General features: G+C 36.0%; 1 protein-coding gene across 1 annotated transcript in view; it reads left to right on the forward strand.

Moving 5' to 3' along the window:
- Positions 1-24,350, forward strand: part of NBAS (NBAS subunit of NRZ tethering complex) — a 169,261-nt gene that overhangs the window by 85,986 nt on the left and 58,925 nt on the right. The window contains exons 41-44 of the mRNA XM_069850479.1: positions 8,196-8,425; positions 14,611-14,721; positions 18,069-18,319; positions 20,322-20,656. Of these exons, the coding sequence (XP_069706580.1) occupies positions 8,196-8,425; positions 14,611-14,721; positions 18,069-18,319; positions 20,322-20,656 (927 nt within the window). The remainder of the gene's footprint in view (positions 1-8,195; positions 8,426-14,610; positions 14,722-18,068; positions 18,320-20,321; positions 20,657-24,350) is intronic.

Raw genomic sequence — 24,350 nt, forward strand, 5'->3', positions numbered from 1 at the left:
GTAGTACTTTCCTGGAAGAGTCAAGTGTCCATTTCAACAAGAATGGTGCTATTCAAAAAGTTTTCTTAGCCTTCCTCGATGTGTGTTGTTCTGTATTTCATTTTACATATGGTGTTTTGAAATTTCATCTTCATCCATTGATGAATTTATTGATTTCCTTTGACAAGCATCTTTCTTTGAAATGGCACAGCTTTGCTTCTTATTGATTGACTTCGATTGAAACAGTTACATGGTAAACTCTGAACTAAATAATATAAAAGTTTAGTAAGGGATCAATTTCTATTCCTACTAAGATACCTGAGTACAAACTCTTCTTTGCCACTTCAAGAGAGCTTTTCTGAATTCACACCATTTCTTTCCTCCAGAACAGAAGCTCTCTAGACATTAGTTTTCAGCCTAGCTCTGTATTACAGTTGGAACAACTCTTCTGGTTACAAGCTATCTGAATACAGAGACCACTTATCAGTAGTGTGGCATGAGAAGAGATTTTGTTTCCATATTCATAATGTCTCCTGATGTACAGAGGAGAACCCGTTTTGATATTCTCCTAGTTCTGCAATGAGGCAGCCTTTCATGTTCCTGCCGAGATCTCCATTGTGGTATCTTCTGATTAGAAGCTAAAGGAAAACTTGGCCCACAGCTGAAACTTGTGAGACCTGTAAAACATGTTGGTTGTGAGGTATTCATTCAAATTTCTAAAACAGCTTTATTTGAGCCTAGGTCCACCTGCTGCAAGACACCTTTGCTAAAACAAAAAAAAGTTTTTTTTTTTTAATTTAGCTTTTCTAAAAAGTCTTGTTTTGTAAAAAGAGCTGTGAAGCTCTTTTAAGGAGTAGGTCATGGGGACAGAGATGTTAAATTGAACTATTTCTATTCCAATTACTATTTAAGAAATAAAGTTTTATCAATAGTACCATGTAGTTTATCTCTTACTGATATGATCTTTGGCAAAATCTTTTGCTGCATCTTGGTAAAATGCTATGTGTGACTGTGATAAGCTATGGCTTGTAAATTTTTTGCTAAGAGGAGTATGTAATATGTTTAAGTGGTACTCTTAAATAATAGTTTCTGAAAACAACTGTATGAGGAGAGATCCTGAGTGAGCAACACACCAAGGAAAAATTAAAAAAAAAAAAGTGAGGCTGAACACCCAGTAAGGAAACAACACAGGCGAATGCATTTCTTTTTACTAATTCCAAGAGTATCCAGTGAGGGAATGTCATGGAAGTAGACAAGGAGAAATAGAATAGATACTTTTGAGCAAAGTAAGTACTTTTTTCTGGAGTGGCAGGGTAGGGAGTGGGTGGGGAGTGTTGACCAACCTCTCCCTGCCCCAGTTAAGTCTCCAGTTTCTACTGTAAACCAGCCATTTGTTTAAATCTGTCTTTGATGCTGGTAGTAAAGAATGTCTGCTTGCAAGTTGCTTTCCTCAGTGCCATACCAGTTCTATATATGGGAATAGATCTAGCCACGGGTTATATTTTTATATTTCCTAAGAGTTGTGGGGGCTTGGGGCAGGAATTGATGTTCAACATTTATGGTACAACCACCTGTGAAGATGATAAACTCGGTGCCGATATCACTCCACAGTAGATTGTCTTCCAGCTCATGCTACTAGTTCCTTGCATCACCTTTATCTTCTGATTGTTCCACGAAACAGAAATGCATCCCTAAGCAAAATAATTCAAAACTTTGCTCTATTCTTAGAAGATGAATATGGTTTTGTGGATGAAGGTGAATAACCAGTCTTTTTTTCTGTCCTGTTCTAAACCTTTACTTTACATAGTAAAATGTCTGACGCTTTAGCCACATGTTTAGAAGGTGGTTTCTCATCTACTTCAGTTTATCAGTATTTGAGCCACAGTATGTGCGATTTTCATAGTTCTTTGAATCAAGCATCCTATCTGAAAACTCTAGCTGAGTTTATAAGAAGCTGTATAGAAGCATGGAAAAGCTTCCTATGTTTATTTTAATGTAACATTGTATAAATCTTTCAAAACAGTATATGAGTACCTCTGGCATAATGAGCAAAATGTTCTCAGAATGAAAATTACAGATGTGTTGTAAGGATGATGAGGAGCAAGGGAGGAGAGTTCATCTTCTGCTGGGTAAGACAGACTTTTAGGATTTGCTGGTTAGTTGAGAAGACATTTTGAAGGAACAATTGCGTCTTTTTTAAGGTTTGGGGTTTTTTTTTGCTGCTGTGTTACATACTATCAGCTAGTATCTGCACATCACGTCATAAATTGCCAGCAATTCTCATTAAACTTTTTTGACTAATGATATCCAAAAGAAAATCAGCTTGATTATTTCTATTTCAGTTGAAGTTATTACTTTGCTTTAAGGAGAAATAAGAGATTTGAGTGTAAAATACTGCTTTAGCTTTATACTCAAGACAATTTTGGATTTTAGTTGTTATAATAATATAAACATAAGAGTTACAGTTTAGGGCATGTGAGTTATATTAGTTTCTTATCCTGAAGATGATGTTAAAGGAAGTTGACAACCCAATGAAACTACAGGTAAAGATCTGTTAGAATAATGCCAGACAGAAGGAGAGAACAGAATTTCCAGAAATGGACTGGCTATAGAAAGCATTGGTGTGAGGACACTCATTAACCTTTGAGAAACTGTAAATTTAAGGTCTGTACTGGGCCTGACAGGGGTGGAGCTGGCTTTCTTCATTACAGCCCCTCTGGTGCTGTGCTTTGCATTGGTGGCTGGAAGTGTTGGTAACGCACTAGGGTTTTGGCTGCTGCTGAACCTTGCTTGCACAGCATCAAAACTCTCTCTCCATTGCCACCCTAATTCACTGCGAACTGTTTCCCAGTTTTGGTGAATTATAAGAAAAGCTGTACAGCTGAGCAAGAAGTTTGCTAGGTATTTTTTGCTGTTAACATCTTATCTTCTGATTTTCCTATCCTAGTGATCTGATAAGTGACCGGAATAAATATATCTGGGGGATTGTTTAGTCTAGAAATGAGTGAAAAGGCTTAATTACTCTAAGGTTAATTAATATGTTATGTTCCTGTCTTCATGTTAGTAATCTAACACTAAGGTGTTTCTGCAGTTTTGGTGAGAATTATTTTACTGACCCAAGTTGGGGGACAATCTTTTTCTTGGAGCATCAAGCAACAGTTCTAACAAAACCTGCTAGGTTGCACAGGGGAACAGGAATTTTGCAGTTAATACCAGATGAAGGAAGTTACTGTTAGCAGAGAGTATGTAGATTCTTATCTTATTCCCTTACCTTTTATTTTTATTCAGGGATAAATAAATTTTATCCCTGTCCTTTTGTGTATCGCAGCTGGCAATGTGTTGAAACGGTAACCTCAGAATTTCTCCTTAGTGATGCTTTTGATGCAGCCTAGAGTTGGTGAAGGAGCTGGGAGTTCAGTTCCATGAGTTAAGTAGCCTGATGTAACTGGCTTTTGAGTCACTGTGTGAAAGGGTGCATTTATACAGTGAACTTGTGCTCTGTGCACTTAACCTACTTCCCTTTTCTGTTGCTGCTAAGGGAAGCCTTTATTAATCTCTCTGTAAGAGGCAGAGTAGGTCTGCTTTCACCTCACATAAATTCACTATCTACAAAGTAGGGGTGGGTTTTTTCTGGTTTTGTTTTTTATTTTCTCTCTGTATATCACAACTGCTGTATTTTAGTTCCTGTGCTGTTTCTCTTTATTCCTGTCATTGTTAGACCACTGTTTCTGTCTATTCACATCTTTCTTCACAGAACCGTATTTATGCTCTCTATACTGCCCTCACCACAGTGGCATCTGTAGGCGTTGAGTACATTAAGTGGTTCTGACAAATGTCGTGTGTCTTATTTTTTTCTCACCTTCTTTCCCATAGGGGAAGACCAGCATGTGGAACAGTTTTAAATTTTTCTATGCTGATACGTGTTTATCTCTTTTTGCATTAATGAAAGCAAAGTTGCAAGAAGAATGCTTTGAACTTGAGACTGAAAATGTAGAAATCTGTATTGATCTTTATGGGAGTTCATTCTGCAGGTTTGACCTGGCTCCCAAGGCAGTTCTATTGCCCACTTGTATAAAGTTGACCTTAACTGTAAATGGAGTTACATTAAACCAGAGAAGCAGAACTCCCAGCCATGGTCCTTATGCCACAACTTTAGGTAAGAAGTTATTTTCTAACTCAGCTAGTTTTTCTGAGCTCTCTCCACCGTATCGTCTTCAGTGAGGGCTTATACAAAAATTTCATTTATTTTCCTTGCTATGGACTTACCCATGAGTGCCTCTTTCACGCTTTTTCATCAACTGATCTTATGACTTCTCTGTCTGGCTTCCTTAAATTGAGCAACTTTTCAGAATGTTTTGCTATCAGCTCTGCTGTTCATCCCAAGGCACTTTCCAGGTACTTTTTTAGCCCTTTTAATTTCATGTTTTATGACTATTTAGTGACCTATCACATTTTTAGTTTTCCTCATTGATTTGCTATTTCCTCAGTGATAGCTCAACAAATAAACACACTTTTAAAAAAATGAAGGAGTGTCTAAGTTAACACAACTTAAGAGCTTTCTAGACGCTAATACACTCAAAAGCTTAAAGCTCAAGTAACTTCTGAACTAGCAGTCATTTTGGATGTTTTTGAATGTCTTCCAGTGTGATCCCTGAAATAGTAATCCAGCAATTAGTAACATCACATCAGATTGTTACAGCTATGTTCTTTTGGTTGAGAAGTGTTTAATATAGATAAGCCAGTGTTTCACAGATCCTTGTATTTCTTTGTAAAGCACACAACACTACAAAGCATTGGCTTTCTTAGTTGGGTTGAAATAATATTGAGGTGACTCAGAAAAGAGCTATTGTTAAGTAGTTATCTGTATTGTGTCTCATCTCCCGCCCCCCCTTCTTATTTCTTCACGATAAAATGTGCTTGAGAAATGAAAAAAAAAAAAACAACAAAACAACACTGTATCCATCTCTTTTTTAAGTATTATACAAGCTATTCTGTTAAATTCTACTTCTGAAAGAAAAGCAAGTGTTGTTCTTGAGCCAGCCCTTCAGAAATACTCTTTTAGAAAAGATCTTCAAACCAGCCTTTCATTTTAGTAGACATTTAAAATCTAGCTTGCCTGTGTTTCTCTGGAGACATGCTTGTGGCTTTTCATGCAAGCAAGGCAGTTACTATAGGTGCTGATGCTTTCCTTCTTTCAAAGGGTTTTATTCCTCTCTGGGCAATAGTATAAAGGAGACCAACAACTTCTTGAAGCAGTCTTCCCGTAGTCATTTTGCTTTATCTTCTCTTTTACTTTCCTCTTTTTGTGCTTCTGTAACTATTTTCTCCAGTCAGTCAGCATCATTAATTTCACAAGCAGATGATTTGAAATCTTCTGATCATCTTAGAACACAAAATATGTTAGCAAAATTTTATTCATCTGATTTGGCAATACAGGTAATGTTTCAGGCAATGCTGAATCTCTGTCTAGTGAGAGAGTTTGCTCTTTTCATCTTTTTGGGTTGTGTTTGTTTGACTGTTTGGTGGTGGGTAGATTTTTTTTTTTTGGTTATGTTTTTCTTTAACTTATTTTTTAATTACTTTTATTTAATCCTGGAGAGTTGAGGGTAAATGCTAGATTGGCCTCTGTAAATGTAACCTAAGAAGCTATTAATGAAATTGTATATTGCAGTAAGTGAAGGTGGTCGCTGAGGAGTTCATGCTTGCAGTCAGAAGTGCTAGCAGTGTTCCTGGATTACAATGAAAAAATATTTTATTTCTGGCATTTTAATAACTGTCAAAGAAGAAGAAATTGTGTTTTGTAACTCATCATCAGATATTTAGTTTTGAAGCTTTATATTCGTAAGATATTGAAATATTTGCGTGTATCCAGTCCAGTAACTGCACAGATTAAAAGGATACAGTGTAGTCCTTAAACTAAAACTGTATCCTATTGTAGTGAATAGGAGTGTATGTTTGTCTTGGAGCCTGTGCATGACTACGGCTGCTGCCATATAGATCAAGATAAAGGACATATTCTAAAAGAAGATAGAGTAACATACTTTATTCAAAAAGAAAAGGAGATAGACAGAAGGTTAGGGCTATTACTTAGATTGTGACATTATTTACTGAGAGTTACACTGACTACAAATTGGAAATTAATAATGTACTATGAATTCGATTTGCACTTCACTGAAAACCATGTAGTAATTTTCTGTTTTCAGAGGTATTCTTTCAGTTGACATTTTAACCTTTTATATATCATGTGTTAGTTCCACTAAAAGAAGCTGTCAGGTGAAATGATAAGATTTTTCTAACTAAAGCTGAGTTATTAATATCCTAATCAATAAAAGAGAATCGAAGTGCAACTATGTCTGCAGCAGGAGTTTTACACCCTGCTCTCTGCTGTCTCATGCTTTGCTCATGTCCTATCATTTCCTAGTTTTGTTAAGCATAAGGGTTTTGCTTCGTGTATGTATCTGTAGCATGATCTTCCTAAAACGGTTTAGGACAAATGTGGTGTTACAAGGATCTAGCCACAATTTGATGTGTCCTCTGCCTTCGTATTTGGATTCCTGTGCTTCACTGAAGTTGCAGCTTTTGACCATTATGGAAAGATTACAGTTCAAAAAATGATGGAAATGCTTTGAAGCTTTAATCCAGAAACATCATCTGATCCTCAACATCAGTTATGAAGTTTGGGTGATTATCAGCAGATTAGCCTCAATAATCTAAGCAGCTTTTCTCATCAGTCTTCCTACTCATTTCTGTATTACAGTCTGAAGATCACTTATGTTAAAAACAATACCAGAAGAATAATGTTCCTTTTAAGAACAATGGGAAAGATTCTTGGTCTTCAAAGAAGTAAACAAGCTAAATAGTCTTTAAATGATCTAATATTATCTTAATGACATGTTTACAGTAGAGCTTTTTATTATTTGTCTCTCAAACTGTAGCTGTAAAATTGTTGCTGCTTCCTGAGCAGAAGAGGAACAGGAGGAAAAAAATGACTCAGATTAATTTTATTTTCCTTATGTTTATGGTTGAATTAAGGCTTTTAAAGAGATTGAAAGAATAAAGAAATAGCAATTTTCTGGGATGAGGGTGGGAAATCAAATTGAAGATTATTTTAGGGATCAAGATGAAGAAATTCGAAGGTCAAAACCTCTTATCTCTTTTAAAACCAATGTTGCTTTTAACATATTGCAGTGACATAAAAATTCTGAAGGGTTTCACAAGTGTAACTCCCTGTGGATGGCCAGAGAGAAATCTTGCTTTAAAACATCTAGTCAGGTGGACCACTCTGATCCCCAGCTGAGGCTTACTGGCAGTCACTGGTGGTGCAGTATGAACAGTAACTTGTGCTGATCTATGCTGAGTAAATCACACCTAAACATCTAATAAAGTGAAATTAAATTAGCTTTGTGCTAATTGTGTGATTTGTGCTTTTTTTCCTAACTCATAGGCTGTCAGAGGGAACTACCTTTCTCAGTGGACTATACAGAGAGTTTAGGCAATTATGTTAAACAGGTTTCATCTTGCTCTGACTTTGCCTGTCTCCATGCTCTATTTTGTAGTGTATCACCTAAAATGAGATACCAGGGTACATAATAAGCAGTGGATTGGTTTCCAGCGGGTATAATTGTATTGTAGAGACACTGCTCTGCTTGCCTAACTCTTTTCTGAGGTTTTATTATTCTGTTATCAATCTCCTAAGCAACCCTTAAAGAACTACTGATGTTGTTTATAAAATCAATGAATTTGTAATGTTTAGAGTGCTTCAGAAAAATATCATGTGGAGAGGTAAAAGGATGCCCCGTAGCACTTAATAAGACTTGGCAATCAGCCTGTCAGGTGAGACTTGAAAGGAAAAAAAGAAAAAAAAATCAGCAATACTGTCCAGTCATAGAAAAAATCAAGTGCCCCTCTAGGTTTAAACATTTGGAGCATGTTTTACCCTGCTGTACACGGCAGTTCATGTTCCTAATTTAGCTTCTAATTTAGCATAATGATTCTGTAATAAAAATGAAGTCTAAGTGTCCTGTAAACTCAATATTTTTGAGATTACAGTGAATATGGAATTGGAGATCACTGAAAATTTTGAGTTCTGTAGTACATAAAATTGCTTAGAAATGGGAAAAAAATTGCAGTTCTGAACACAGGGTTCAATTAAAAAACCATACATTTTTTTAAGAAATTTACAGGGCTTTTTTAGTTTGTTGTCAATTATTTTTCAGGCTGATCCAAAAGATCTCATTCAGATGGTCACAAAGCATGTTACTCAGTATAGCTCTGTAGACTGGCCTGAAGAAATCACAACTTTGATAAATCAGCTGCATTACTACAATGAACGGCTACTGGATTTCACTCAAGCTCAGATTCTGCAAGGACTTGGCAAAGGAGTGGATGTGCAGAGGTTTACAGCAGATGGACAGTACAAAAGAGAAACAATACTAGGATTGGCGGAGTAAGTAATGTCTATTATGTTTATAATCTTTATTTAGAAATTGAATTCTTTTAAGCATTAAATCAGGAAAGCAAATAAAAACTAGTGCCACTGACCTTTAGAAGGGTTAAATTACATGTTGCTTTAGGTATTTACACTTTAATGCTGCCACGGTTGGAGCCTGTTCTATTCAACTACTCCACTTAAATGAAAAGTTTCTCAAATAAATGGATCAATAACATTAAATGAAAGCTGTAACTCTTTGTTTATTAACTGCTAATATTAAAGTTATCAGGAATGAATGAAGTCAGAGCATAGGTCAAGGCCTAATCTCTTCCTTTCAACTCTTGTAAACCTGCCTTAGCGATTTGTAGGGGTATGCCTAGGCGTCAAAGCTTTTAAGCAGTTATAGTTTGGTTGGTTGGTTTTTTTTTTAAAAAAAAAGATTAGTAACCTATATTGTATTTGTAATAATTTGATTCAAAGTATTGTATATTATAATATTTTTCCCCTGGAGTTGTTTGGACATACTGAAGCTTTCACTGCACGTTTTGATATTTAGAACCCTTTTGTCTGGTTTTTTTCTGTTATCCAGAACAGAAGAGAAGGAATTATATAGGATATTGTGGTCTTTTGATTTTAAAAGTACCTCTAAGTAATGTCCACATACAGGGGCTTTAAGCTGTGAATAAGTCCAGCATATACTTTAACTCTGTATGTTTTGAAGACAATCACAGCTGAAAAGCTGATAGGTTGTTAATGGGAGAGTTCTGTGCAATAAGAAGCTTTTAATGTAGTTCCTAACCTAAACTGCTCTGTTCAGAAAGCTTTTGAAGAACATGTTTAGATGTTCATGGTGTTCCACCCATGCAGCCACTCATAGCTACAATTCCAATAGAAATTTACTAGTAAAATAAACATCTATATAAAATGCTGAATAAGAATAGTATAACCTCACCTTTTGAATGCTGTGTTGCTGCTTTGCCTCTGTAAAATCTAGACCTGCGCAGTTTTTGATGTTGCATTCATAAAAATAGCTTGTAAACATCTTTTAGTGTTTCTATTGGAGTTCCCTGTTTTGTATGAATTGTTCACTGAGTGCACATATCAGCAGTGCATCACTAGGTGAATGCTACATCATTATGATTATCTACAGTAACTGCGATACAAAAATCCTGCCATTATTGCTCTTTATTTTGGATCCACCATGCTTGCTTACATTCTCATCCAAGAGTCCTTTAGATACTGTCTTTCATAAATAAAGTAAATATGAAGAGAAAATTCCTTGCAGTAAGTAGTGATCAAAACACAACGTGAAAGGATTAGTAAAAACTAAAGCTTCATAACATGTAGATGAGAGTTGTAGTTCTTATTAGGCAGTTGCAAAGATCCAATTAATTGCTTATTCAGCTTGACGCTTCCTTGTTTTAAATTTCTCAGTTGAGTTAATCAGCATTTTCTAGTGGAAATGATGTGCAAATTCAGTATAATTGTGTAGCGTATTTTTTCTTATTTTTAAATTGTCATTAGGTTTTTCATCTTTTCTGAAGTGCTGTTTACAGGAACAACACCTGGAAGAGATGGTATCTTGTTGACAAAACAGCTTTATACCGGAATGAATAATTTGCTAAAACTACTTAACAAATAGTTGTCAATTTTAACTTCTATATTTGGTGTATTGTCATTAGAGCTTATTATGCATTATAAATGAAATATTTAAAGACCTGGGCACGTCACAGACTCTATCTAGCTTAGTTCTCAAGCAGTTAACAATTTATTTGGGCAAAGCAGACTCAGAACGTATCTGAAAGGGAATTAGGGAAACAAGAGCAATTCTGAGTGGGAATTCCTGAGTAACTGGGTGAAGTCCCATGTAGCTTCAAGCTAGCTATGATGTATGAAGTTTCTAAGTTATTGCTTTACTTGAGGTCAGCTTTTGGATGGCTGGTTTTTTTTTTTTGTTTCTTCCTTGCCTTACGTTACATATTGGAAATAATGTGAATTTCATATCTTAGCTTGTGTGTATTGGGTTCTTAGAATGATTTTGGTACATATGAACTAGATCCTTTTGAGAAGACTAAACCAGATCTTGTATAAAACCACTTTGAATGTAGTTCTGCTCTTACTAGTGACATCATCTGCTGAACCACTGTTTATGCTTTTGCCATACTGCTCTGCTCAATTGTCAGTGTAGACACAGCCTTTTCATTGTGATGCATTGCTGCTGCAGAACTTAACAGCCGTGGCTTCCCATCTTGTTTTTCCTGCTTCAAATATGAGAAGAAACTAAAGGCTCTTGGCATAAATCTTCATTTCACTTCTCAAACTTAGAATTTGTTTGTTTGTTTTTTAAAAAAACAAACATTTTTTGAGGATGGGCAACTGGAGAAGTGGATTGTGTTTCCTTTTACTGTGATTGAATCCAGTGGTGGTTCTAATGCTTTGCAGCTGATTGATGTCAACATAAAACGTTGAAGGCAGCATTTGTGAGAGAACACATGCACATGTATGATACAACAGAGGTTTTAGAGAACAAGATAGAAAAAATGTGAAATTGCTGAGCTGCCAAACCTTTGTTTCTGTGAGCTTGAAGATAGTCAGAAAAATCCCCACTGAATACTTCAGCACAGGCTTGTTTTTTGATACTTTCACAGGCATATTTTTCAAAACTTCAGAAATGAATGCTAGCACACAGACAGGGAGGCTAAGAACTGTCCACAAGAACAGTTTCTGACGTTGTTTTTGCACCAGTCTTGCTACAGCATCACTCAAGAAGTACATCCAAACTGTGCCTGCAACTGAGCCTTCAGTGGGGATTTTTCTGGCAGTCCTCAGAATCTCAGACAAGCAGTTAGAGCAGGGCATGAAAAAAGGTGTGTAAAAGGAAATGAAAATGTCTTTTACAAGGTAATGGCCGTTTTTGCAGCTTTTCATTGTGTAACAAGTACTTATTCTTGTCTTGTCAGTGTTATCTTGACAATGAATAGCTTGTTACTGGTCTTCATTTATATATTTTTTTTAAAAGTGAATTGCCTTATGCTGCCACTACATGCCGCCCTTAAGACAGGATTGTAGTAAGGTTTATAAAGTGCTGGAGGAATTGATCCCACAAGCTCCGATAGCCACTCCTGATATGAATGATTGACCGAGTTATTGTGCAGCTAAAGGCTTCGTGTCCTCTTCGTGTTGCACTGAATCACAGAGTTGCAGGATGGTTGAGGTTGAAAGGGACCTCTGGAGATCTTGTCCAACTCGCCTGCTAAAGCAGGGCCACGTAGAGCCAGGTGCCCAGAACTATGTCTGGATGGCTTTTGAATATTTCCAAGGATGCAGACTCCTTAGCTTCCTGGAAGACTTGTGCAAAGGCTAGATCACCCTCACTGTTAAAAAGTGTTTCCTGATTTTCAGAGGGAACTCCCTAGGTTTCAGTTTGTACCCATTGCCTTAGCTCCTGTCACTGGGCACCACTGAATAAAGCCTGGCTTTGTCCTCTCTGCACCCTCCCTTCAGGTATTTATATGCATTGCTACGATCTCTCCTGAGCCTTCTTTTCTCTTGGCTGAATAGACTCAGCTGTCTCAGCCTTTCCTTATAGGAGAGGTGCTCCAGTCCCTTCATCATCTTTGTGGCCTTTCACTGGACACTCTCCAGTAGCTCCATCATTCATTTCAGAACTGCTCAGTTCATTTCAGGAGTTGTTGTAGGGTCTACCTTTTAAGTAGAGGGTTATTAGGTCATTCCTGAAGACCATCTTTTTCTTGTGTCAAGATACTCTGTAGCTGAATTAATGATACAAGGAAAGTAATGCATTGGACGGTTTTAATTAATGGAAGTATTGAGATTAGCGTTGAGGACTAGTTTGCAGAGTAGCATTGTTAACTTCGTCATATCCAGTGTAGCTTTTCCTAAATATCCCATTATCTTCCCCTTAGCCAGTGGCATACTTGTTGTGCAGTTCTTTCATTAATCTTCACCTTCACTTTAAAAAGTAATCCCCTTGTGAACAGTACATAAAATGATTTCTGGAAAAGGCAAAGGAATGTATGTTTACATGTGTTGTTGTTTGGCAACAGCTGTTATATATCCCTGCTTAAAAAAAAATATGCTTTTATGTACTGAATAACAACCTGCACAAACTATGGCTACTAATCTGCAATTTAAAATGTAATGTTGTCACAGTACTCTCCTTCATGTCAGAAGAATAGCATAGACCATCTGCCTTTAAACATTAACCGACTCCTGTTGAGTGTCGTTGAAAAAGTTTAGATCATCATCCTCTAGATACATGGATCATTGCTGACAGAGTTAAAAAATGTTATTGTGTGTGCTTTGAAGAAATCAGTTTAGGTACAAGAGGTTGGGTATAAGAAGCTGTGCTGTGCTGGAAAATCACAGGGAAGACCATTGGAACAGGAGAGACAGGATAGGGGAGTGGGGTGGTGGTATTATTTTTTCATTGTTTGTTCATCTTATGTGTATTTCAATAAATATTTTTATTTATATCAAAACCCATTTCTCTTAATGCTGTGTTCTGCCTCCTTTAATTTGCATGCATGTTATACAGTGTAAGGTGCCTGATGTTTTTCAGGATTTATTACCAAGACTCATTACCGTTTTGTTTTTTTTTTTTTTATTTTTATTTTTTTTTACTATTAGGGCAATAGTTATAATGCAAAGACTTTTCTGACAGCTGGTTGTGAAGATTTATCAGCATTTTGTTCTTTCTTGGCAATTTGCTTTTCTAATCTGTATTCTAGATCTTATTAGTTCTGCAATATCTATAGCAACTGTTGCAGTGAATTGTAATGATATGTTGAATTGAGTATCTAAAAATCAGAATTAAGGTGTATGGGTGTATCAACTGTTCAGCAAGGGAGGAGAGAATATCATAGCCTTCAGCTGTAAGCTTTGTTTAGCATGGATCAAGATATAGTATAGATATATATTTGTAAATGACAAAAAAACCCTCTGGGAGGATACTGTCTCTAATGGGGGTGGGGAGTGTTGTTCTGCTTTCATTTTATTGTCATACACAGATCATGATGATAATATAGAAAACGTACTAAGGATTGTTGTTGCTTCTCAAAGTGTCCACCCCACCAGTGTTACGTCAAGGGGAAGATGTTAAACATAATGTGCTAAGGTCACTAAAGTTTATGGAGTGAAGTCTTTTTAACATGAGTCTGTAGAAGTGTGATGTTAATATAATTTTGTAAACTAATTTACTGACAGTTGCAATTGCATTTTATGACATTTCCTGTTCTGTAAACTTTTCTTTAGTTTCTTGTGACTTTTTAATTAAAGAATCTAAAACTATATGGTCAGAACATTCGCATGAAATACATTTCTTTTAAACAGTCATGACAGGTCTGTTAGGTTGTAGTTGTAAATGAATTTTAAAAATTTTTTTAATTATTCTTGGAGAAAAACCCCGAAACCAAACCAGAAACAGAACCCCAAACCCTGTGTCTGGCTTAACAGTTTTGTATTGCACCTATACTAGCATGAAAACAAACCTCATGTGTGTCTGAGCCATATTAGCTTCAGTGAATTAGTAAAAATCAGTATGAAATGAACTTCAAGCTTTCATCGCTCAACAGATTATCTATTTATTATTCTGTTAAAGGGGTATACGATAACAGAAAACCATCTTTTAATATTTCTTGGGCCTTTACAGGGTGGGGCTGGACATTTTCACACCTTCTTTTAGTCTGCCAATACTGAGAGTGTTTCTGGGTATCAACTTCCAGGAAGAGCTTTGAGGACCTACATAGCAGTTGTGCTGAAATGCTGTAGGTGTTGCAACTAAATAGAATAAATGCTAACTGTGACACCTTACGTCCTTTATCATTTTGTAATTCAAATGAAATCAAAACTGAATTTTTTGCTTTAGCACAAAGGTTAAGCAGAAACGGTTGTTGAGAACTGAAGTATATGTGGAGCAGGTGCCTGTCTTTTAATATCTCTGTAGCTTGATTATTTTCTCTATTTTTTCCTCCCACAAATGCAGCACTGAATATAAGCAAATACAAGAAGACACGGTTCAAGTATTTTTATTTAACTATGATTCTAGTTTCTTGGTTTGTGAAATGAAAAATTAAAAAGAGATCATTACTTTTCCAGTGTAAATATTGATTTTGATATCATTTCTCTAGGGGCTTAGTGTGTGTTTTCCTTTTTTTTGTTCCATGTCTCTCCTCTATAAGAACACTTGAAGAAAATGTCTACAAGATTGCTGTTTCTTTGGCTCAGCGATACAATGTTCCACTTTGGGAAGTTTATATGACCCATCTGGAATTTTTATTCACTGACAGCGGGTATGTCATCTCCCCAGCAAATACACATAGGATTCTGTGCACAGACATATGTACTTAAGCTATGAGAAAATAGAAGTATATTGGGGGTAGAGCTTGATTAGGTGTTATCATATTTCTTGTATTGTGATAGTTTGGGAATGTTTGTCTTGTCCATGTGATGCTTCTGTAATCAGCCGCAAAAGTAGGTATAAAAGGGATGAAAGTCCATATGTGTCTTATTGTTTTTATAAGTATCCTAGGACTTACTTTGTATATAGGTTTCCATAACTTTGAAACTTAGTGCTCTTCTCTGATTGCAATTTATTTTGTAGTTATTTCTGCAGTCCCTTGGAATATGTCCTGAAGTTTGATTGGTTTTATGTAATTTATTTTAAATTTGTTTTGCTATTTATTGATCTCTTCTACATAATAGCAACGGAAATAAATGGAGCTTCCCATTCACATTGTTCATCTATTCCTTTCAGTTTCTGAAGCCTTTTTTCTCTAGTGTTTCCTTGGAACAGTTCTAGTCTACAAGGTTATGGCAGACTAGACCTGGGCTTGGTGGGGACATGGTGGGAGGGGTGCTTTGCTTTTTTTATACTGAAGTTGGTTCCAGGGCTGTTTTGTCTATCTGTTGATCTGTCTGTCTATTTATTTTAAACTTTGACATCTTGTCAGTCAGACATGAGTTTTTTTGCCCAGTGGAAGGTGAATAAACCCATTCAATGAAAGACTAAAGTACTTGCCTGAATAGTGCATTTGCGTGAGAATGATGTAGAGACTGCTGTGTAACAGAGCAGCTCTTATTTACTGATCTGACAGACATGATCAAATTAGTCTAGTTTGTTTCAAATTTTAAATTGTGAAAGCAGCTTTAGCTTGCAGCAGTTTTTGTACCTCTCTTTACATTAACTATTAATTAAAAAGCATTAAAATGTTTTATAAAACATGAGGCATAAAAAAACCAAAGACTGATAGATGTTGGTGCAAGATCTGAGAAGATGAAATAACATTCTGAGATTTTCTTTGCTTCCTTCAGAAACTAGATAAGTCATACCCTCTGAATTTTGATGCTGCTAAATTATTTAGTGCATTAAACAAAATAGACAGTCAGGGTATAAACATGGCAACACTGGGGTAAATGTAAAAGAGACAGCTTACTTCTCTGAGACTAGAATATTGCCTAAGGTATTCTGCAACAGTTTTCTGTAGTTTTCTTTCTTCTTGTCGTCCATGAGTTAGTATTCATAAAATTCTGAAATCGTTGAAGTACAAAGTAACAACTGTTTCCCTAATGAAATTCAAAAAAGTCTTCAGAATTGATGTATAATAGCATAATATGCTGCTGAGCATGTTTTTGTTATATCATAATCTCATTTTAAAGTTGATTGACAGCATATGGCCATTATAGTATATATCAGTCTTGGGATTATGGCATTAATAATGCATGCCCGGTTATGCATTCATTCTGAACTGAAAGAAGTTTATTCTCAGACTTAATCTCTTTAACTAAATATGCAGTATTTCCATAAGCCCCATCATGCAGAGAGAAGCTCAAAAGAAGCATTTACATAGTTTGTATTAACTATTTCTTTGGTTACCTGGTGGCAAATAAACATCACGTTTTTCTGTTATGCTGTGAAATTAAGTCTGATGAAAATTGTTTACAATTACGTTTCTTTTAATTCAATAGAAACTTGTTTCTTTTGAGGAACTTGATCATATTTGATCACCAAACAATCTATAAAATGCATTCTGTTATTTTGGTGACAGGAAATTTTGTTTTCCTGTCACAGAATCTGTTTATTCCAGAATCTTTCTGAACAATATCATGAACTCTTCCTGTCCACTACTAGCCCTGCCCCAAAACCACACCACAGACCTCTGTAGATTCTGTTGATAAAATATAGTGTCCATTTATCTTTTAGTTGAACTTTGAGTGTGGACAGTAAGTTGTATTCAGATCTTGAAATGCATTAGTTCCTGGTGTCTGCTTTCTTGGATATTAAAGGTGAATGGTGTTTTCTTTCCATCAATATCATACTTATTTCCATTATTATGGTAAAATATTTAAGAAATAATAAGAGTTTAGAAAATTAGAATAATGCAAAGAAGGTTTACAACTCAACAGGGGTAAGTTCTAGATGTAAAAATAACTCAAAAATAAAGGATTCTCCCTCAGAAATCAGAAAATTATTTTTTAACTGACAGGAGGTTGTGTTTCTGGTATTTGCTGAAAGAAAGTAGGTTTTAGGAATGAAATGGACATATTTTACTTGGATATCAAAGACAAACCTCATTTATATATGGCATTTATATTTAGGAAAAATTGATGTTGAAATTCTAATTTAATCAATTTTAAAGCTAGAAGACAATAAAATGGGATTAGAAGACACCAGATTTCTAAATGAAATATGCCACCTAACGTAGCATGTGATTGGACTCTGAGGAGAGTCAAATTGGTAGTTATCTGTGGGTTACTTCTTTCCTCAGATTTTAGGGAAGAGCTTGGGAACTGCATAAAGTTAACATGAGACTTCCTTGATATGGACCCAATTTTCTCTCAGCTGAGGTAAAAAGGAGTGATTGCATTCAGCTGTCTTCTATGTATTTAGCTGGAGGTGTCTGAATTCATGCTGTGAAAGAGCTAATGTATTCTTTTCAAAAGGGCCAGGAAAAAAAACTTCCTGAAGCAGTGAGACTGGCTGAGGTCAACTCAAGACTTGCTGATATTTTCATAAGCTTTCATGGATGACAATTTGAGAAGCGACTTGATAAAACTGTCAAATGAAATATGCCAAGCATGAACAATAGTGTCAAATAGATTAACTAGTGGGCAAGAGCCAATTTTCAGTGACAATATCTCTGAAAGCATGCACAGGTGCTCATTGAGTACAGAAAATAGAATGTAATTGATTGGGAGAACTTCTAAGGCAATAGGATTTTCTACCATCATTCAACCACTGGTATTTTTGTGTTTGGACGTTATTTTATTTTTTTTTTAGGAGCCTTTCTATAAACATACTCTGGATATGTCTGCCTTTACATATAACTATATTTAGAGATGTGAAATGCTGTTTTGAATCCCACTTCATTCATTACCCTTCATCTGCATGTCCAACAAGATCAGGAAATACAAGAACTCCTTAGCTTTTGTTTATGGAGAATAGAAACAATCTAAGTATCTGTGAAAGAGTATTTACTTTTTCAAATATCTTAGAAAATTGAGTGTTAAACAAAGGAAAGGGGGGTGTTTGATTTTTTTTTTTGTTTGTTTTTTTTTCGTCCTGTCTCCCAAATGTGCAACTGAAGAGTCTTTTGTGGTACATCCAGGCCTTTAAAGCCAAACTTCTTTCTAAATGCAGGTTATCAACACTGGAAATAGAAGAGCGAGCACAAAGTCTTGGCCTCTTTGAGACTTTGAAAACCAGTCCTGAAACATTGTATGAACACATGGTCAAATATGTTTACCCAAGTATTGAAGGTCGAGATCACCAGCGGTTGCTTTATTATTTTACGCTCCTTGAAAGTTGTGGCTGCTCAGAAGTGGTGAAGCATGCTGTTAAACCTGAAACTCACATCCGACTCCTGAAAAAATTCAAAGCAGTTGCACCAGGTAGGAGAGTTTGTTTCTTTTCTTTGTATTATTCTGTTATGTGAATGCTGACATGATTATGCTTATCTAGGTTGTAATCTCCAGGTAATATGTTTTTTTTTCAATAAGCTTATCAGATGAATGCAAGTAATATTGTATTTTATAGGAGGAAGTTCCTTCTCTTTGTGTTATTGGAAATTTAATTTACTCTATCACAGCAAGCAGGAAAATATTTAAAACCAGATTTCTGTTGGCAATGCAAGTTGAAATTGTTACCAGTGGCTCAAAGTATATTTTTAAAGAAAAAAATGCAGACCAGGGCATAATTTTTAGCATTCCAAGTTTCACTTGAATATTCTCAAATAATTTAACTGTTTACTTTTCAAAAGTCTGAATTACATACTGTATCAGTAACTTTAAGTATTTTGTTTGTTTGTTTTAAAGAGCGTAATTTTGTTTTGTGTTTTATCCTTGATGTTATGCTTTCGCAGCACTACAACATTATTTGTTCTACATTATCAGACAAAGATATAAAAGTCAGCTGCTGGAAAGCACTCAAATTCTAAATGCTGGCTTCAGTATGCTTGTTAGTGAAGCATTAGCAGTTTCTTGAATTGCAGCTGAATGACTCCAGATCCAGTTTCAGAATGAAAAAATATGCACTTTATGGGATTACCTGTTGTGAAGATGAATTAATTGTTCAGTACTGGAACCTCATGTGTATCAAAGACTAACTTTGCTACAGAATTTGGAGAGATCGTCCATATAAAGTCATGTATTACAGGAAGAAAAAAAAGGCAGTATTTTTGAGGGGAGGAGGAATGGCCCTCAGTTATTATTCATGTGTTTAATGACTTAAAGTTTTGTGGTGCTTGTTGAAGAAAAATCTGTCAAGAAGTTATTTGCCTTCAAAATTATTTTTAAATGTTACTTCAAAAAAAGTCCTAGGACAATATATCAGACATAAATTAGTTACTTTGTAAGACGAAAATTTAAATCTGTCATACCTGTACTACAATTTTAATTGAAATTACAGAATCACAGAATCACAGAATAACCAGGTTGGAAGAGACCCACCGGATCACCGAGTCCAACCGTTCCTACCAAACACTAAACCATATCCCTCAGCACCTCGTCCACCCGTGCCTTAAACACCTCCAGGGAAGGTGACTCAACCACCTCCCTGGGCAGCCTGTTCCAGTGCCCAATGACCCTTTCTGTGAAAAATTTTTTTTTCACAGAAAATTTTTTTTCTCCGTGTTTGCGTAGTTTATAGATAGTAGGCAAGGAACATAATTGGTGTGTTTGTAGAAGTTATGGGCGCTGAGTATACGAAGCAAAACATAGCAACAAAAGTTGGCTGTCTTAGAAATTAAATGCTTAAAGAATAAAGTTGTGTTTTTTCTAGAAATATTTTGTTGCTGGTAGAATGAATTGCAAAAAGATTTCTTCCAGAGGGACCAAAATCGTAACAGGGCTCTTGTATTATATAGATAGTCACGTAAATGGAGCTACATGCCCTGTTTCTAGTTGACCTTGCTTAGTTAACATGTGATTAGTGCTTTGCATTTTTGCTGAGATAGGTAGTAATTTTCAACTGTAACATGATCAGAGTACATTTTTTTAATTAATCAAGACTTACGGCTTGCAGTGCATGAGATTTTCTAGTCTTTATAGTAAAAAAATAGTATCATGATTATATATACTATTACAGATAATCTTACTTCATTGAGAATCTGCTTTTTATTTTATTTCAATATATATTGTTAAAATATGTGCCAGGGATTGAGAAATTTCACATACATCAGAACATCATAATATCTTAGTGTTACCTGTATACAAACCTTTCTTCCTCCTCAATCTGTTGTGTCAGTATGTATGATTATGAAAGGAGATGGTGTAGAGTCCTTAGTTCTGTGAATACTGATTTAGTACTGATTGTTCTATGGAAAAATTTAATTTGAGTTGATTTAACTATGAATAATTTCTAATGTAGTTTGCTTCTTTCTCCTTCCTTCCATAGGTTTTAATTACAAAAAGCTAACAGATGAAAATGAAAACCCTCTGGAAACACTGGAACCCATCCTTACAAGTCAAAATATTTTATCTATTTCCAAACTGGCTCCCAAAATTCCTAAAAAAGATGGCAGCATGCTGTTACCAAGCTCTGTTTATACTGTCTGGTTACAAAAACTTTTTTGGAATGGTGATCACCATCTCATTAAAAAAGTACCAGAAACCATGGATGAGTGGCTCCATGCATATGATATGTGTTCAAAGTACTTGGATAGACTTGAGCCAGATGATGTTGTTAGTTTTATTGATGAAATTACCTTTTCTCCAAAAGCTGTCACAAAGGTAAGCAGATATATCTGAAGAATTCCAGGCCTCAGGTGAGGTGCAGTTGAATATCATGTCAGGGAGAAAATCTCAGCAAATCTTTACTTTTTTATTGTTATTCTATAGATTTTAAAGATAAATTCATAAACCTAACATCCTCTGTCTTTTTATGACTACCAGTATAAAAGAAGATTTTTATTCAGTTAGAGGAGTTATCTCTGTGGATAAGAGAGTTTTTGATGGAACCCTGAAGTCTGTGTATTATGATTCAGCAGAGAATAAGATATTCTTCTCATGTATTTATTTATTTTACTTGTGCTCATCCTAAAATTCTTTGTGCCGCAGGCTTGTGTTTAGTACCAGGCTTTTGCATTCTGAATAGGATGCTCCAGAGAAGTGTTCTGGGCCAATGCGTATGGTTCCTAGGCACTGCAATAATATAAATGATAAACTCTGCCATAGTCTCCATCTGGCTGAAAGCCTGTTACTGAAAGAATGTGCTTCATGTCCGTAGTACATATTACCTGATATGCAGTTTCTTTTTGCCCAGTGAAACATACTTATGAAGATATTTCTAACATATAAAGTTTTACACATGCTTTCTTATGTATCTTTACTACACACAAAAAGGAGATAAGATTTCTCAGATATTTCCTTATGAAAAGATCTTGATGTCTTCACTATCTTAAGATGAAGTGAAAAGATGATAAAGGGGAGGTGTTTTGTTGGGTATTTGTGTTTTATCTCCACTGTTCTGGATTGTGCTCGTTTTTCAGAGGTATTTTTTCACTGCATTCGATAAGGTCTTGTTTGTTCCGTCTCTGGATAGTTTTAGTGTTCCCACAATATTAGTATAAATTCATTAGAATCCATCTAACTTCTATCTATACCAAAATTTGGTGAAAAAAAATACTGTTCATTGAAATCCTAGGAAAAATGAAAAGCTTTGTCAGCACGAACTTTATGCTTTGATATGTCTGTCATGCTGTTCCAACAGATTTTATCACTACTTCCAGCATCTGTCTCTGAAGCCTATTCAGCAGAATCGCTGTCTTGTTTAGGTGTGTTGATCCTTTTTACCACGTTAATCGTACTGTTTCATACTTATCAGGAGTGATGCTCACCCTGAAATCTTGGTTGCCAGGACTAACCCTGTTCTGAGGTTGCCAAGGGATGACTCTTGTCTAATGAGAAGGGATACACTGTCTTCATGTATGATCACTGCTAGTGATGCCTACTTGATACTCTTGCTGTTAATATATCTTGGGCATTTCAGGGTTATACCCTATTTATTCCAGATCAGTGATGCAGTGAGAGGATGGATAGCCACTGTTTATTTTCCTTTCTTTATTTCTGTTCAGGATTCTAATACAGTTTCTTTATTCTCTTAAGATGAGTAGCAGCAGCAGGAAATAAATTCTGATGGCAGGATTATTGTGGTTGGTGGCGAAGCAGAACTTTGTAGCAGAAAACTGTTAGCTTTTTGGCCATGAAAGCTACTTGAAGTATTTGAAACAGTTGATCAAATCAACTGACTTAGTGTGTCCCCTGCACTGGGTTTAGGAATGAAACAGCTGTTTAACCAGCTTGCAACTCATTTTGCCTCAGGATCCCTTCCAGTTTTCAAGTAGAAGTATACAATGAAAAATTATTGTTGTAAAAGCTGGAAACTTATTTCTCAGAGATCTTTCTCCTAACTTTGATCTGAAAAAGGCTTAATATGTAATAGCTTCTTTTTGGCTTGCACCTTGTAGTTAAAATTTTACCCTGTTTTGAGGCTGCACAGGTCATTTGATCACTCTTAATTTCTAATTCAGGACTTCCTTCCCAGCCCAGTTCTATGGCCACATACTTTATTACATCAGTTTTCTGTCCAGCAGATGCACATATCTATATATCATGGAAGTGCTGCTATTTAGTGTATGTAAAGGACCGCAAAAAAAGTGGTCATTATCATGAAATAATCTTTGCTGTCACTGAGACAACTGAATTTGCTCATGTGTGGAAAATCTGAGGAGTTCTTTTCAGTAGATCTTGAGAGGCAGCTGGAAGTGAGAATGTAGGTAGGAGTTTATCCTTGATGTTGTGCTTTCGCAGAAAAGAGAGCTGAGAGCTAAACTGGTTCCCCCTTTGCCAAACCCCTCTCCTAAACTGCACAACTGCTGCACACATAGCACTCCCTCCACCCCCTTAAAACTTCAGACAGAGAGGGTTCAGGGAGGTGATGATATGTACTCCATCATTATCCTTGTGGAATAACATCTCCATCTAAAAGCCCCTCTTGATCAGAAAAGATCACAAAAAGTCTTGAGTGATGAGGGGTAATGGGAGGAAGGTTGCATCACAGCATGGGCTACATAAGTTGAATTTCAGGTGTGCCATTGCTGTTGTCACTGCGTAGGAACTTAGGAAGCAGACATCAGAATTTCCCCAGTGTTTCAATATATCAACAGTAGTAAGGAGAGGAAGGTGGCAGGCCAGCAAAGCAATCATAGAATCATTTAAGCTGAAAAAGATCTTAAAGATCATAGAGTCCAACTGTAATCCTAACACAATCAAGCCCATCACTAAACCATGTCACTCAACACCACATCTACACGTCTTTTAAATACCTCCAGGGATGGTGACTCAGCCACTTCCCTGGGCAGCCTGTTCCAATTCTTGATAAATCTTTCAGTGAAGAAATTTTCCATAATATCCTGATCTTGGGAGGTTTTCTACTCTTATGGTGCTTTGGTGGGTTTTAGGTTAATACTTTTTTAGGGGGGTGGGTTTTTTGGTTTTTTTGTGGTTCCCCCCCCTAGCTCTTCCATTACTATCACAACTCTTCTTTGGATCTCGTATATCAGCACCTGTCTTCAGCTGAAGAAGGTATAGATTAATGTAATACTCCTGTTGTGTTTATGGTAGATGAAACAGGTGGAGTCCTTTGCTCTTCGTCGTTAGCCTTCTCAGGCTGAAGGAATGAAACATTGATCCTTTTATCACAGGAGCTTGCTGCTTGTAGCACTTATACTCAGAAACGCTTTTAATTCTGAATAAGTACTCAGATTTTTCTGACCCAATAATAATTCAGTCCACCTCCGTAGTTGTGTGCGTAGGCTATTTGCTTTTATGGAATAGATTTCTCCTTAAAAGGAAGGTATTCAAAATATTCAGTGGAACTACTGCTTGCACTTTTGCATGCACTTTGAGTCTGTCATCTTTTCTTCCAGCAGCTATGTTTGCTTTTAAATAATGCTGACTTCATAGATTGTTAATTATAGTAATGATCGTATAAAGTTTATCTTGATGATTTCCCATTTATTCCCGTTTGTGTGATCTATGTGAAGCATTTTAGGTATTCTGTTGGTTTGAGGTTTTTTTTTAATACCTCTATTGCCATCATTTAGTTTGTTCTGCTAGATAGTCGATTATGTTTTCAGAGAACCATATGTTTCAGAGCCCATAGGTGCTTTGCCCAGGTCATTGCCCTGGTGCTGGTTAATTTAACATTACTATGAAAAAAAAGCCCAACACAAACCCCCCATTATTAAACAGGCACTATAAATGGATACGTACACAATATGTTGATTAGGAATTAAAAAACTACAGCAAAAGTAGATTAAAAAGCAGTGGTGTCATCAGTTAGGTCTTGAATAAAGAAAGCAGAGTTGATATTTTCCTTACACAGACTCTTCATCACAGCCTTCCATCAGCTTGGCTGCATTAA

The sequence above is a fragment of the Phaenicophaeus curvirostris genome, chromosome 2, assembly GCF_032191515.1.
Source record: "Phaenicophaeus curvirostris isolate KB17595 chromosome 2, BPBGC_Pcur_1.0, whole genome shotgun sequence".
Classification (NCBI taxonomy): domain Eukaryota; kingdom Metazoa; phylum Chordata; class Aves; order Cuculiformes; family Cuculidae; genus Phaenicophaeus; species Phaenicophaeus curvirostris.